At 38.7% G+C, this 16,656-nt stretch overlaps 1 protein-coding gene across 1 annotated transcript; it reads right to left on the reverse strand.

The window, feature by feature from the left end:
* Positions 1–8,455: 8,455 nt before the first annotated feature.
* On the reverse strand, positions 8,456–9,351 carry LOC101304582. The gene is made up of 3 exons (XM_004300342.1): positions 9,062–9,351; positions 8,859–8,977; positions 8,456–8,745 (listed from the first exon to the last, which is right to left on the reverse strand). Exons 1-3 carry the CDS (start codon positions 9,318–9,320, stop codon positions 8,581–8,583), a joined length of 543 nt encoding a protein of 180 aa, XP_004300390.1. The 5' UTR covers positions 9,321–9,351; the 3' UTR covers positions 8,456–8,580.
* Positions 9,352–16,656: the final 7,305 nt, after the last annotated feature.

The raw sequence follows: 16,656 nt of genomic DNA on the forward strand, positions 1-16,656 counted from the left end.
TATGGGATTTTCTTTATGAAGGTTTTATAAACACTTGCGTGCAACAGATTTCCTGCTTATCAAAAAATTGGGAAAGTACTTAAGCTTTGGTTTCATAATTTACTTACGTTTACCTATTTATTTTTCGTCCACTCACAAAAACGTTTTTCAAATACTTTCTCTGGGCTCTTCGGTTTCAAATGCCCAGATTACAGGTTAGCTTAGAAGAGGTCGGGCGTGCACGAAGTTAAGGCATAGTCAATAACACAGCTTTTGCTGGTTCTCTTATCTATGTTTTCCTTCTTTATTAGAATTGCTCTGATGACCTTTGAGATTGTTTTTAGTTATCTAGGGCATGTTGTGATGAACTTGGGGAGCAGGAAAGCTCCAAGAGTTGAGGATGGATGATTTATAATAGAAGTGTTTATCTGGAATTTTTCAGGTAAGGGTTATCCATTTTCAAGGTAGATTATGCCGAATTTTCAGTAAATTCTCCTTGGAGGTGGACCCCGCATGATTTACTTCGGGTTTCAGGGTGAAATTCGGGGTGGGTCTTGTCAGTTGGTATCAGAGCTTAAGTTATCCGATTCCTATCACTACCTCATATATTTGGTGATACATAGTGTTTATAGAGTGATGGTCCGACCGCGGCGGATCCATTAGCATTATATGCATCAGATGTTATGTGTTTATTAGGTATGTGAGGTAGTTGTTCTTGTCTTATTTATGGACAGTATTATGCCATAGATGTCTTCATCTTCAAGACTATGTCTCCGTATGCAACCTCAAAGGGTATCTTGGTTATTGTCCGAGTAATGGAAAGGTAAGTGATTTGCACATTTCATTTGTGCTTTATTGTGGTTGCGAGATTTTGAGTTCAATTATGAGTTGGGAAGTGACATGTATTTGCAGTATTCTATTCCTTATTTCATGAGTTGTTGACTTATATTTAAGTAGCGAGTTGAGCCATTTTGTGGGTACTAGTGATAGAGAGGACATGTATGTGAACAAAGGATTGAAGAATTTCTATATAAGATTGGTGTTGAAATAAGAGATATTATAACGGAGTTAAATAAGTGTTGTCTTGCTTTGAGATGAATAGTAGAGATGTATTGCTTGAGCTAATAAATTGTTGACGTTACTTGATGTATTAAGTGAGGCTGATAAAGTTTAGTTTATACATTGAAGTTTGGTTTTTGAAATTGTTATTGGTCGATTTAAGTTTGGTATCTGTAATGTGGGATTCGCCCTCCTAATGATGTTGAGTGTTTTAGATGGATTGTAAGTGTAAAGGGCTTTGAAATGCAATAGTGAAGCAGATGCGAGATGGTTGTGGTTGTTTCGACTTTACGTCAACAGATGGAGAATTTGATACATGGTGTGGTTGAGTTTTTATAAATGTTATCTGAGAAGGCGTGGAGGTGCTGGAGTTATTCTTAAGCAATAATTTGTTGATGGATGACTGAACTTAGAGAATCAAGTGGAGAAGAGGGAAAATGCAGCTTTTGTGTGTAGGTGTGTCAGTTTTGTCAATAGGGAAAAAGAGTTATAGAACAATTCAGAATATGGAGACCGAAGTTGTAGAGATTTATTGAAGAAGCGTGGATGGGTGTCCTTATTTATTTCAAATGACATTGTTTTGGGTTAGTTGATGCAAGTCTTGGACAAATTAGTGTTTGTAAGTGACTCGTTCCAGCTTTTAGGTCTTTCAACTGTGGCAAGAGATTACCGACGAACTTCTATCGTCTAAAGGTAATCTCAATCTTCGATAACTTTAGACGCCATTGGTGTAAGCAAGGTTGAAGTTGTAAGTTCGAAGTGGTGGTTGGTTAGGAAATCGTGGTTCGGGTTAATTGATTGTTAGGAGAGAAGAGTGTCGGGATAAATTTGGAGGAGTAGTGTGTTTGATGATACACAAGGATAGTTAGAGCGGGGTAATTGGAGTTGTTGATCCCGAAATAATTGTTCTTCACTTTAGCTATCGTTGTTAGCTTATGCAGATAATTCCTAAGAGGATGAGTGAGATGTGGATCTTGAGGTAGTCTATCTCACGAATCTAGCTTATGATTGGAGAGTGTTGCAGTGGTGAATTTGACTGGTTGAGATTGAAAGTTATTGTTGAGGCTCTAACAAATTTGAGCAATCCCATGCTTTCAGTTGAGCATTACGCAGGCGATGATGTGGTTGACGCACATTCTTGAGAAGGAGCATGCAACCGTCAATTATGTGTTGCTCGAGGGTTAGCATATGAACCAAGGTGATTCGGGGCGTCCCACTTATATGAAGAGTGTGTATTTTGTTTGCTAGTACGGTTATCCGGTGAGTAACTAGGGTGATTTGTCGTTATAGTTAATGCGGGAATTTCCGTAATTTGGCAACTATTATTTGTATGATTTATTTATGGGACTTCGACATTCGTTAACGATAATGAGAAATTCATGGGCAAAGCTCCACTCAGGAAATGCGAGTAGGTTTGCTTGATCTTTGACATCTTTAGCAACGCATAATTATGTGGAAGAAGTATAACCCAACGACGTTTTTTTTCTTAACGTTATGCGTAATGGCGGGGCCATTACTTGAATATTCTTGTTCATCGACTTGAGTTGATACGTAGTCGCTATTATACATGATAATACGTGAGAAGCAAGTCATCAATAGTGAACTTCCAATGGTGATCCTCAGATTTCGTTAACTCGCGTGAGACTCACGATTTTTATTTTCCTCCGTTCGACAAACTGGTATTATTAAGGTGAAGGTGATAATTGCAGACATATGTGTTGCGGTAATAGCAACGTGAATTGTCGTAGTAAATAGTGAACAACTCATCTCTTCTTGTTCGTGGAATAGATACTGTAACCTAAAGATTAGTCTGCATACAAGTTCGAACGAACTTGGTTCGTACGAGGAGATACTCGTTACTTCTAAGGTATCGTCATACGCCAAGTCATCATATTTTCCTCATTTTTGGAGGTGCCAGTTTAGGGTATGTTGATCGATTTTGAGGGTGATATTTTTCTTGTGCTTGTTAGTCGTTGCTGATGGCGATTGTGGATTTTTTTTATTGAGGGATGTGATTCCGACTGTTATTATTGGTTGGTAATGATTAATTCGCGGGGCGAATTGTTGGAAAGAAGAATATGATTGGCTGGTGGTATAACTTTAAGGAAAAAGATTCTCGATGACTCAGGAAATATTTCTAGTCAAGACTTGTCAGTATGTTGGCCTAAATGGTAAATGGTGACAGGTCATGTTAAATATCTTTCTTGTGATGCGTATTCATACATGATCGTATTGTGGTGGGACCACTTTTGATCCGTATAAGACCTGGGAGGTCATTGTTGTATGGATACGATTTGAGATACAAGAGATATTCAGTGTAAGAGTTTGGTAACATTGATCGCATTAGCGTAATCTGGCGACAAGAGAGATATTCGTCGATCAGCATAACGATTGAGGCCAACCACATAGGTGGTGAAGGTCCAATTTCGATGCGAACGATCGAGTTTTGTCTTGATTAACTGGTGACGAAAGTCAGATGGTGTTGTGAATTACGAAATTTATTGACCATTTTGACTTGACGAAAGTCAAAGTCATACGTGTGATTTGGGTTGAGTATCATAAGTAGCTATAATTGGGCAGGCCACTCAATTAGTGGAAGGTAAGTCAATGAGTAATATGTATGATGTGAGTGATGTCATGTGGAATGTTGTCAGAGTATTCTAGTTGACTCTGAGTTTGAGATTTGTTAAAACATATGCTCACGCCTCGGGTTTGGCAGATAAGTTATGACGTGCCAATGTAAGCGGAAAAGAATTCGGTTAATTGTTTCCGCAAGTGAAAAAGGGTATTTTGTGGTGGAAGAAAGTTGGAAGGGCATTGTTGATGAAACAATTTAGCCTAGCGCTTATTGGAGTTTGAGGTGAAAAGAAGTAACCTCTACCCCATTATATGATTTGAAATTTTTAGGACGAAATTTTTATAAGGAGGGGAGAATTGTCATATCCTGGTTCTTAAGTTAAATTACGGTTATTTACTTTTGGTATTATTTTGACATTTTACCGTTTTGAGTAACCGTTTACTACTTAAGGACCCTAGAGTTGACTTTTTATAGGAAACTTATTTCGGGAAAATTTCTTAAAGGAGGTCGTAGAGGACGTTAATACGAATTCATGTGCTATATGTTAAAATCGAAGTTAGCATGTAAAAGTTATCAGGTAAAAAAGAGAGAGGGGTTTACTATTTTTGGGTAGAAGTTTTTTTAAAGGAGACTTTTCAAAACTGGAAAGTTTGCAGGACTAGAAAGTTTTTTAAAAAAAAGTTTTCTATTTTTCTCTCCCGTTTCGCACTCCTCTCGGCCCGGTTTCTTCTCCGTCACCTATCACTGCCGTCCGCCCGACTCTGACCGCCGGACCGGTCACATTAGCTTCCTCTCCTCCTCCTCCATCCTTCTAGAGTGGTGATCAGGTCTATAGCGCTGCTATTTGGGATGAATTATGCTCGAGAGCCCAACGAAGCAGAGGTGGTTTTGCTGCCGGAACTCCCTCCTCCGGCTGCCATCACTGGAGATTTTGGTCTCGTTTGGAAGTGCTCTATGGGTGTAACAATCCTACAGAAGGTAATCAACCATTTCGAAGTGTGTAAGGAGGATTATCGAATTGAAATTCTAGGGTTTAGAATTAGGATTTTTGTTGTTTTGGTTCGATTACCCTAGTTAGGCTTGAAATTGGACTTTGTGCTAGTTATGAAAGTTGTTTAGAATGTTGAGATGATAATTGTGCTAAAATTTGGTGATCATCGGAGGTGGCCGGCCGCCGGTGCAGGCGCCGGCACTTTTAGGTGGTTTTTCAAACTGATTAGGTAGAGTATGATGAGAGGAGTCCATTGATGTTAAGTTTGTGAATTTTGAGTTGAAGTTGGTTGAAGTTTGAGAATTTTCAAAATTGGTTTTGTCTGTATGTAATTTAAGATCGAACCATTGGATTTCATTTGTATCTATTCTAGAATGTTAAAATCGATGAATTAAGGTTGTGGTGGAGTTTGATGTGATTCCGGTAAACCTAACCTTAGTAAGGGTAGTGGGTTAAGCGGAAAAGTTTTGGGTGTTTATATTTAAGTATTTATTTTTCCGAAATTGAAGTTTGGTCCTAAACATGAATATTGTGCCAGGATACGAGGAGACTTCGCTTGAGTGGCGATTCGGATTTCGTCAGGCTTAGGCCTAAATCTGTGAGTGGACATTTTGGTTTTTAATTAATATGCATGCATGATTTTATAAGTTGTCTATTATATTTTCCAAGCTTAAATTATAATTTCAGCTTTTGAATTGGTTATGGAATTTAATTGAGATTGACATAATGGTTATGTTTTCGATAATGAACTTATGGATTTGAGCTTGGGTAAGAGTTTTTGTATTTGAATTATGATATTCTTTTGATCTCCGGATTTGAGATTTCTTTGAAGATTTGAGTATTGTCTAATTTTTGAAACATGTTAATGATATGAGTTATTTATTCTCTTAAGCAATTGAGCATGTGGGACACGCTATTGAATTTAAGTAATTTCTTTGTTCTTTGAATTTTCCGAGTACGTTTGGGAATCGTACTTATGCTTTAGTTATGAGTTTCGGGGAAGCTCATGATTTATGTATTTTCCTGTCTTATGCCATACTTGTCAGATTGTATATTACTAATGCTAGCATGTTGTCCCGCCTTTTGAGGCGATGTGGCTACCATGTTCCGAGTGGAGTCACGCAAGTCCTTTCTACCCTAGTGGTGATGTGATGTTGCCGGCGGCATCACGCAAGCCCTGCACCCTCTCCGTCAACTTGACGTGAAGGTACATGGAGTATGTGAGTACTTTTGCCTGGGAGGTACCCGAGCCTGGGAGGCTCACTTGTATGGCTATATCTGCTTCTTATTTATTGTTGTTAACTTGACTAGCGGGGCTAGCTAGTCCATCTTTTTGATACTCTCTTTTACAAAGGTCTTCATGAATCCTTATGGTTGTTTTGACTAGCAAGGCTAATCCATTATTTTGGTACTTTCTTCAATGAAGGTTATTATTTATCTTTGTCAATATTGCTAGTCCGTTTCCTTGGGATTTTCTTTATGAAGGTTTTATAAACACTTGCGTGCAACAGATTTCCTGCTTATCGAAAAATTGGGAAAGTACTTAAGCTTTGGTTTCATAATTTACGTACGTTTACCTATTTATTTTTCGTCCACTCACAAAAACGTTTTTCAAATACTTTCCCTGGGCTCTTCGGCTTCAAATGCCCAGATTACAGGTTAGCTTAGAAGAGGTCGGGTGTGCACGAAGTTGAGGCATAGTCAATAACACAGCTTTCGCTGGTTCTCTTATCTATGTTTTCCTTCTTTATTAGAATTGCTCTGATGACCTTTAAGATTGTTGTTAGTTATCTAAGGCATGTTGTGATGAACTTGGGGAGCAGGAAGACTCCAAGAGTTGAGGATGGATGATTTATAATAGAAGTGTTTATCTGGAATTTTTCAAGTAAGGGTTATCCATTTTCAAGGTAGATTATGCCGAATTTTCAGTAAATTCTCCTTGGAGGTGGACCCCGCAAGATTTACTTCGGGTTTCAGGGTGAAATTCGGGGTGGGTCCTGTCAAACTTGGTAAAATGAACTATGCAGTAAGGTCTTAAAGATGATGTGTTAATGCTCCTTAGCGTCATATTTGTTAACTTGGTATGGTGATTACTTCTGAATTTTATAATATATATTGCAAAGCAATATAAAAGTTTGTTTTGGTGTCCGATTTAATTGAATTTTCATTGTATTGTGTTAGTCTTAAAAATTTGAGGAGCTTTATTTGTAGGAATTCTAATCTCTTCTCATATTAACTAACTCTTATAATCAAGATGACGATCGATCAGAGCCGTCAAGGATCTGGAGTTTGTCATTGTGAAGGTGACTAGCCACGAGGACGAGCCGGCTGGCGAAAAGTACATTGTAGACGTTGAGCAAATCAGATTGTAAATCTCGGTTGAGAGAGAGAGGTTTTGGTCCAAATGAATGTTTGGGGTATTTTAAGTATAACATAGAAATAAGGATATGTGTTTTGGCCGTGAAACTATCATTGAAAAGAATGTTTAAGAAGTGACATGTAATTTCTATTAAATTTAAATTTACTGTGGTTATTTCCGACTCACATTTGTTGCATTATATTATGATGGAAAAGAGTAACGAAATGATAGATTTGTAAAGATTGTAAAATTGTTCACTTATCTAGCATCATGGATGTCGGTAAATGCCAACTCTCCCATTTTTGGTTTATCAGGGCAGGTAATGGTGGTGGTTATATATGCTTGATTTTGGTCATTTTGCAGTCCACCTATAAAAATCGATCTATTAGAGAATGATACTTCTTGTAGTTGTACCAATGTTTGCACTTGCACACGAACTTGCACTGAGAAACGAGTTTATATGTAGCAAGTCTAGACAAGATATCGATCAATAGAGCGTCAGTTTGATCATCAATTTTGATTTCAACCTTTTCAATTATTGATGATGGAGAGTTGGTGGTACGTATCTAAAAGGGATGCAATGATATATGTATTTAAATTTAGGGAAAATTTTAAGAACGGTGCATGAGCTTTGGACGACTGAGAATTAAGGTGATTTATGTTACCGAACAATCACAACGGTGCCTGGTTTTTAGAACCCGACCCAATTTGTATACAAACCGTCAACAACTCCGTTACCTCATGTGGTTTCTGTCAAACTTTTGACGGTGAGTCACCCTCTCTTTCCCGCCAATCCAGTACTAGACAGTGACCATGTCACAAATTTTCCCTCCAAATAGTGAAATCACTCAAAATTCCAACTCACTTTGCCTCCAAAAACATAAAATTGCCCCGCCAAAATACTATTCAACTATAGTAAGCAATAATAACTTAAAGCAACCATTTTGTGACCATATATATAGAAGGAAAAACCAACACAAAATATGTGAAACAAATCAAATTAGAAAGCTGAGAACCATTTTCAAACTAAAAAAGCTTGGAACCCATTTCAAAATAAAAAGCTGGAACATCTTATCTCATTAATTGGCATTTGACATTGTTCAAAATCAAAAACAACTAGCTGTTACACAAAAGCTTCATCAAAAGCATGGCATTTGCAAGTTCAAAAGAAGCAAACAGATGCCACCATAACAGTTAGTTTACATGCCACTAAAAGACAAGTTCTAGACTATGAATTTCTAATCAGTACTACAGGTCGTCATGGCTCCTTTAGCTGTCAAACATTCTGAGTGCTTGTGCCAGATTTTGCAGCAAGCCTAGGTGACTGTCTAGGCTTAAACCCCCTTGCAAGTCCTTTTGAGCCTCCCTATGACATTTCAATAATACATAGACAAAATAATGACACATTAGCATCCAAATATACAAAGTCACAAACAAAATACAACAAATGGGCTTTAACAAACTATAAGGTACCTGTGAATTTGGTTGCACCACATTGTGAGTTCTAGATTCTTGGGTGGTATTAATATTGACATTGAGGTTCACATGAAAATTGAGGTTCACATTCTCATTCTCATTAATGATGTGATTGTCCAAGTTTGGCATAGATGATGTCTAAGAGTACCTAGGATCTGCATCTTGAAAGTTTGATTCTTCCTGGGGCAGTGGTGCTTCATATTTCTGGGGTCTTTCATTTGGTGCTTCGGCTTGAACAGGGTTTTGTTGAGGCACTTGTTCATGAACATTTTCTTGTTCCATCCCAACATTTTCATTAATAACCTGCAACTCCATAATTAGAAGAAGTTATCCCATAGCATAATACTAAGGTGAATAACCTTGTAAGAGAAATCAAATCATTATGCACAAACTGCATCAGTAAGTAATCTTATTACCGGGTTCCTTTTTGCACAACTCCTAGCATTGTGTCCTCTTTGGTTACAGGTTCCACATGAAACACGAGAATAAAAACTCCTTGGCAACTTTTCAGTTCCAGGAGGTGGTGTTGTTTCACCTAGTGTAAGTGTAATGCATTAGTGAATAAATCATCTTGATTTAGAAAGAAAAAAAAAATGTCAACCAAGCTAATGTAAATTACCTAATCCTTTGGTCCTGTTTTTCTTGGGCCTCCCAGGTTGCCTTCTATATAATGGAGGAGCAATCTTTCTCTCAATAGGCTCCCATTCAGAGACACCAGCAATTGGATGCAACATCACTTGATAAGCTTGCATGTATTTCTTCTTGGTATACCATTCAGCCACATAATCATCTGAAGACCACCCTTTCGAGTAAATTGCTGCAATTGCATGGCTACAAGGCAATCCACATAGATCCCATCTTCTACACGTGCATGACATTGTGTCAAGTTGTACCGAGTGTTGAGAGATCACTCCAGACTCGCATGCAACCCCTCTGCCTTGTATTTCAAATCTCCATTCACTAGATTCAAGTGCCCTATACTGATTTGCCCAACTTGCATTCTTCTTCAAGAGTTTCTCAATGCGTGGACCTACCTTGCACCTCCATCTTGCAGCAGAGTTCCTTCTATTAGCTAGTCTTACCATGCAAGCAATTCGGATATCTTCCAAACATGGTATGATTGGCTTCTTCCTTGCTTCCAATAAAGTCTTGTTAAAGGACTCACTATGATTGTTGAGAGGAATATCACATTTCAACATCCATCCAAAGTGAGACCTTGACCAATGCTTTGACGGTCTGTCCATACACCAATTATAAGCACTCCCTGAGGCTATAGCCATTTCTCCCATTGTTTTGGTGTATTCATTCATTGTTGTTGCTCTTGCCACTGCCCATAGCCTTTGCTTCAACTCCAGTCCAGTGTGGCCATCACCTTTGAAATTGTTATGCAAATGTCGAACGCAATGCCTATGCTCTGCATTAAGAAACAAATCTTTGATGACTTGTTCTAGGCCTTTTTGTTTGTCACTAATGAAGACATAATGGTGTGAATTCCACAGTTGCAGGTCTTCTCTTAAAAAAGTCAAAAACCAATTCCATGTAGCTCTTGTTTCCCCTTCAACAATGGCCCATGCAATGGGGTACATGCCATTGTTACCATCAATCCCAACTGCCGAAAGCAATTGACCTTTATGGAAACCCTTCAAATAACATCCATCCAAGCCAATGATGCGTCTACACCCTGCTATCCATCCCTCTCTCAGTGGTGCTAAACAAATATAGATTCTCTTGAATCTAGTGATCTCCCCTTCAAGCTCAGTATGAATCCATACACTTGAACCTGGATTTCTCTTTTTCAATTCATGAGCATATGCCTCTAAAAGGTTATACTGATCTTCAATGCTCCCTTGTGCCTTCTTAATCGCCTTATTCTTAGCTCTATAACAAAGCTGGTACCCAATCTCCATTCCAAAGTCCCTATTCACAGCATTCTGAATTCCCTCTCTAGACCACTTAACATCAGCCATAAAACAATCCTTGTACTCTTCAGCTAAAAAGGGAGCATGGCAATGGTAAACCCTCTTTTTAATTGAGCTGCAAGTGTGATTAGGTTTGAATGTCCTAATCTGCAGTGTAGGGTTGTCATTAGATGGACTACTTGCATAAAGCCAAAAAGGGCAATCCGGAGAAGTTTTGCATTTCACCAACACCTTGTGCTTTGTGTTCCTAGGAAACCTCAGCTCTTTCTTAGTCAAAACAGCATGCTTCCTAACAGCATGCTTGAACACTTTGGAGTTTGAGAAGATCATCCCGAGAACAAACCTGGGATTCTTCATATCAGTCTTCTCATTGAACTCTAACCAATCAGAGAACCTTTTCTTACCCTTTACCTTAAAAGGCCCAACATCTTCACCATCACTGTCAGACTCATGCGCACTTTGAAATCCATCTGAAGCTGCAGCCTCTTCATCACTGATGTGACCCTCATAACCCATTTCATCAAACTCTGGCACCTTATCAACATTACCATAAACATTCCTCTCAAAAAATATTTCATCATCTTCCTCTTCCAACTCGTAGTCACTGTCTACGAATCCATCATAGATAGGATCATCTGAGTCATCACTCTCAGAACTGAACTCTTCTTCATGAACAGGCCTAGAAGATTCACCACCACTTCTAGTGTTATATGACCTCTTCTTGGGTCTCCCAACCTGTCTTTTCTGGGCTGCTTCAACAACTTTCTCTTTTCCTTTGCCTTTGTCTATTGTGACATTTGAAACAGGAACAGAAGCTCGTGGCCCATCAGATGGCTCTCTAATTTGAATTCCTGTTGTTCTTTTCCTCGGCCCATTCGCACCTCGACTACTCCCATCAGCTCTGATACTTCCACTAGCCACATCAACAACCCCATTACCCATATCACAACTCCCCATAGTTGTCTTTGGCAAGCCACACTCTTCAAACAACTCATCCAAATTAGCGGCATCTTCCTGTTCACCCGTATCTTCTTCATCTGTCAAAGGCAAATCCTCAATCAAGTGTCCAAAGAACGACGAGTGATTTGGATCCTCATCCATATGCTCCAATTCAAACTCAGAAAACATCCTCTTTAGATTCAAACAAATGATATAGATGTCTAACACCCTGCTAGATCTTGGAATAAATTGGATGATGTCCATAGCATCAGCATCAGTAACAACTGGCAAATACCCAGTCCCTTCCTCAGACCCTGGTATCCTAAACCAATAGCTAATTGGGCCATGACAATATCCCAGATCAAAGGCCCAATAATTGAACCCAGCTATATCCAGCCTGACGGGATCGACACGATCCACATATAACATATCCCCACCTTTATACACCTTGTTCATCCCACCATTGCTATAAAACCTACCCCCATGGTGTATAGCCACTGTGAACAACTCTGTGCCTGCCAATTTGAGATCACAAATAAATGTTAGCTTCCAACTAACAGACAAATAAATCCAAAGCTAGAAAAGGAAACATAAACTCAGAAAGGGACCCAAACATAAAACAAAATTAACTTTTTGTATCTAGTTTTTTTTTCTTTTTGTGCCTTTTCGGAAAAAAATCCTATATCAGTTTCTTCTCATGTGTTCATTCAATGTCTGTTTTTTTTTTGTCTAAGTGATCATTCATTGTTGTTGGCCGGGTGTACTTCACCTAACAATTTTGGGTGGAACCGTAACAGTAACAACTCATTTACTTCCCACCAAACTACAAACCATAATCAAAATATTCCCAGATTGAAACCATAAAAAAAACTTTCATTTTACTTCCCAACCAGCCTCCCTATTATCAAATTGTTGTTTATCTAACTTTTCTTTAAGAAAATAAGATAGCGACAAGAAGAAATTAATTGAATATGAACAGTAGCCCCAAACCCTAGATCATTATCATTGACTCAGTTAAACAAAGATAGAGTTTGTGGACAACAATGACTAAATGGAGAAAAGAAAAGCAGATCTTTATGAACACGTTTTTCATACCTGCATAATCGGGTGGATCCCCATCAATCCTAAAATACATCCAGAAATTTACCATGCTTTCTAAAAACTTAGATTCAAGAATAAAATCTTCGAGGTATAGATCTCTTTCCCTATTTACCTTCTGAAAAGATTATATGTTATCTCTATCTTTGAATGGGAGGAGAAGACAAAGAGATACTCAAAGGAAGACAAAGAGAGGAAAAGGGTTTTGACTGCATCTGACCACAAGTGGGCTGCTTTAGTATGAGATAAGATTAAGGTTGAAGATAAGGTAATGATCTAGAAATACAGTTTTACCCTTCAAAATTCTCATAATGGCATACCTCATAACAGAGTAATTGACGGTTTGTATACAAATTGAGTCGGGTTCCAAAAGCCAGACACCATTGTGATTGTTCGGTAACATAAATCACCTTAATTCTCAGTCGTCCAAAGCTCATGTACCGTTCTTAAAATTTTCCCTTAAATTTAAATTTTACCCTCAATCATGTTCAACCTACTGTATTTGCTAATTCTTGTCTTATGTTTTACTACAAGCTAGAGAAAATGCAAGTTACCTACATAACAAAATGCAAGTTCCTTAGGCAAGTGCCCAAGATTCAAATATGCTTGAGCTAGATCCACCCTTTATATCTTAGGCTATAAAAACGTGATTAGAGCCGGTCATACTAGTACTTGCAAGAATGCTACACATCACAAATAATATATCCAAAAGATCACAGTTGTTTCGAATAATTAAGCCTACTAAATCTAGCTTTGATCAAAATGGGCAGCATATGTAGAGTACATCTATACATGATAACTAAGTTTTGTTGACTAAATTCTTAATGAAAATCTAGTTGGTACTAAACATTTAGTGATTTTAAAGCTTCTTATTGTTACTTGATTGAGAGTATTGAGAGTTCATCAAATTGTTTAGTTCATTGTTTGTTTTAGGTAATGTTCGGCGATTTTAAGTAAATCAATCGGAATAAGAGGGGTCACTAGGGTTTCTACCTAGAGTGAACGTCTGAGCGACATGGAGGCGTCTCTTCCAATGGAGGAGGCGGTGGTGGAGAGAGAAATGGACCTGATCGAAGATCTGGGTTTTAACCTTTGTTGCCCGCTTATGTCTGGAAAGGTTGTGGCGGCGCCGACTCTCTTATTGACGATGTCTGCGGTATGACAGGTGCAGAGGAAGGTGGAAATCCATGAGGAGAATGACGACACTTTCATGTTCCAATTCAAGGATCCTACATGGAGGTATATGGTTCTACAATTCCTCCACGCTAATTTTGGCTGATTCAAGGTGTCAGGGATCCGAAGGCAACGACGCTGGGTTCTTAGGGGGTTTAGGTCTCGGTGACTGGCCTTCGAATTGCTATGCACAAAGAGATAGTCCTCGCTCAGATCGGGAGTATTATGTGTTCCTACATTCGATCTGATCCTATGGTTTGGAAAGGAAAGATCTCGTCCAAAAGATCCTCCTGGTCCACGATGTCTGCCCGCGTTTTCAGGAATTGGCGGCAACAAAAGGGGTAGGGTTTGTGGCTGTAGCGTTGAATGCAATGACGGAGGAAGCTCAGTTTTTTTAGGTAGGAAATCTCCAGTCAAATCTTCTTTGACTACGGCTGTAGGGCTTAAGACAATCGGAGGTGGGCCATGTGTTGAGTCTGGGCTTGGTGCTAGTTTGGTAGGTCTTGGTGAGGGAAGGTTGGTTGAGCCTTTTGTTGTTGGATTGGTGAGAACTGGGCTGGACATATAGGCCTGGTTCTAAGAAAACAAAGGGACATGGAGCCCGTAAATGGTGCACTGACGCGCAGGTGACAGCTAGGAAGCGGAAAAGGCCATCGGAGGCTTAAGAGGTGACGATGTGGTGCCAAGGTCTACAGACGTGGGCCGAAAGAAGAGGGGACACCCCTTGGGTCTCACAATAAGGCCAAGATTGCAAGGTCGGCTTTCGAGGCCCATGTCTCTGGGTGTTTTGGGGCTGCATATGGGGCTTCATCTTTTGTGGTTGTTGTGGACTGCACTCTTAGGGGTGCATCCGAGTAGAGGCATTTTGCCATTTTGAATAGGTTGGGGAAGTGCTTAATTTCATTCCAATTCATTCTCTAGTATCGTAGTGTCAAGAAATCGCCCCTCGAGTTTCCTTGGTTTAAATCCATACTAGTTGCATGTTAGGTTGCATTTGTCTTCTAATATCATGGTTTTAGACCAAGTAGGGCTTTCTACGGGTAGTTCAATTTTGTCGTAGCCCTTTGGGTGAGCTATTTCTATGTAACTTTTACTATCATATTAGATTGATGTATCCCCTTAAAGAAAATATAAATCAATAGGTTTTAATGCCTGAATCACTAGAAACAACGTAATTTGGTTTGTAAAAGAATATAGATTGTAAAATGGTTCCTCTACACTTAGGACACCAGAATATAGAACCATGAGCGAATAAAGACATGACCGAAAAACATATTGGCTAGTGATTGTGAGGCTAAAATTCTTAGAACACTAAAAGCCTCTGCCCTGCCTTCTAAGAGCATCTCCAACAGCTTCCCTATTTTCTTGATTTTATCAATTTTAGGGAATATTGGGTTGTTTTGTGATCCAACAGCTTTCCAATCTCATTCCTCAAAATGAGAATGAAGAAGAATGAGAAGCACTCATTCCCCAAATTTGCAGCAAAACCTTCATTCCCTAAATATTAATTATTCACGTGCTCCAACGATAATAACAAAAATCTAGAATATTTTATGGGACAATGTCCACTAGCCCTAATTTTAAGAATTTTATTCCCACTAACAAAATCAGATTTTAAAATTCCCAAAAGCCAACTTAAACAGTAGAAAGACAATTATATCCTTAATGAATTAAATAAACTACAATAGACCATTATAAGAGCAGAAAAACAATTATATCCTAATGAATTAAATAAACTATAATAGACCATTATAATAGTCTATTATAAAATAAAATTTTTATGACTGGATTCTCACGACCAATGACTTTGACCGGACTCCGAGGGCCGTTGACCGGGCTCTGGCGACCGTTGACCGGACTCCGGGGGCCGTTGTGCTTTAGTCACTTATAACATGTCCCTATTAGGGGCAGTATGACCACCTATTGGGGAGTAGGACCTCCTACTCGGGTCAGTAGGGGCAGTAGGACCACCTATTGGGGTCAATAGGACCTCTTACTAAATCGACCTCCTACTAGGGTCCTACTAGGGTCAGTAGGACCTCCTGTTGGGGGCAGTAGGACCTCTTGTTGGGGGCAGTAGGATCTCCTATTAGGGTCAGTAGGGGCAGTAGGACCTCTTATTAAATCGACCTTATAGACTGGTATACATGTATCAAGATATAGCCAGGTTAATACATAGTCATTCCATCAAAAAAATTATATTTTTAGACAGCAAACAAAATAGAAGAAAACTATAAAATGGAAATTTATGAATAGGAGAAAAAGAGAACTATACTGTGAGCTAAGTATCTTAATAGTTTTCATATTATTCTGTCTAGCTAGTAACTAGCATATCTAAGGTTTGTGTAATTGAGTTTACACATACGTACAAGAGACCATCTGATTGGAAGCTAGTCAATCTGATTTCTTTGATGCAACTCATCAATTAGATGGAACTGCTAACAATGTATAAGTAGTCACACCTCCATTTACTAAGCTAGCTAGCTTCATAAGAAATTCACAGCTGAAGATCAAAATGTATGGTTGACAATTTACATGGGAACGATACTAAAATGCTTTTATACAATTTATAATAAACTACTAGAAATGAAGCTAGCTAGCTTCTATAATTCCATTCTGAAACCTCAAATAGAGCTTAAGGGGAATTTAATCAAACACCAGGTGTGCGATAAACATTCAATTCCACAAGAACAAATCATTTAAAGAGAAAAAAGAAGTGTCTTCATCTCAAAATTCATATTGAAAAGACTATGATTATGGAGTGAAGAGTAACCGATCATACTGACACTACTATCTACTAACCAAGCAACACTAACACCATTTCCAAAATTTGTTAACAGAGGACATCACTATCTACGGCGAAAGGATCCACATGTATTTCCTCTACTGCTTGTAAGAATGGGATAAGAGTGATTTACCTTCTTGTCAAGTAGCACAGGGAAATCATCATGCACTCCCTTGTATCTCCTGTAGACTAGACCAACAATAGTGATCATAGCAGCCTCCATAGTCCACAGAATTGACCTCAGAGGCCCCGAGTTCACACAAAAAAAAGAAAAAAAAGAACCAGATTTAGCTAGTCTTT

This window comes from Fragaria vesca, linkage group LG5, assembly GCF_000184155.1.
Source record: "Fragaria vesca subsp. vesca linkage group LG5, FraVesHawaii_1.0, whole genome shotgun sequence".
In the NCBI taxonomy this organism is placed as follows: Eukaryota; Viridiplantae; Streptophyta; class Magnoliopsida; order Rosales; family Rosaceae; genus Fragaria; species Fragaria vesca.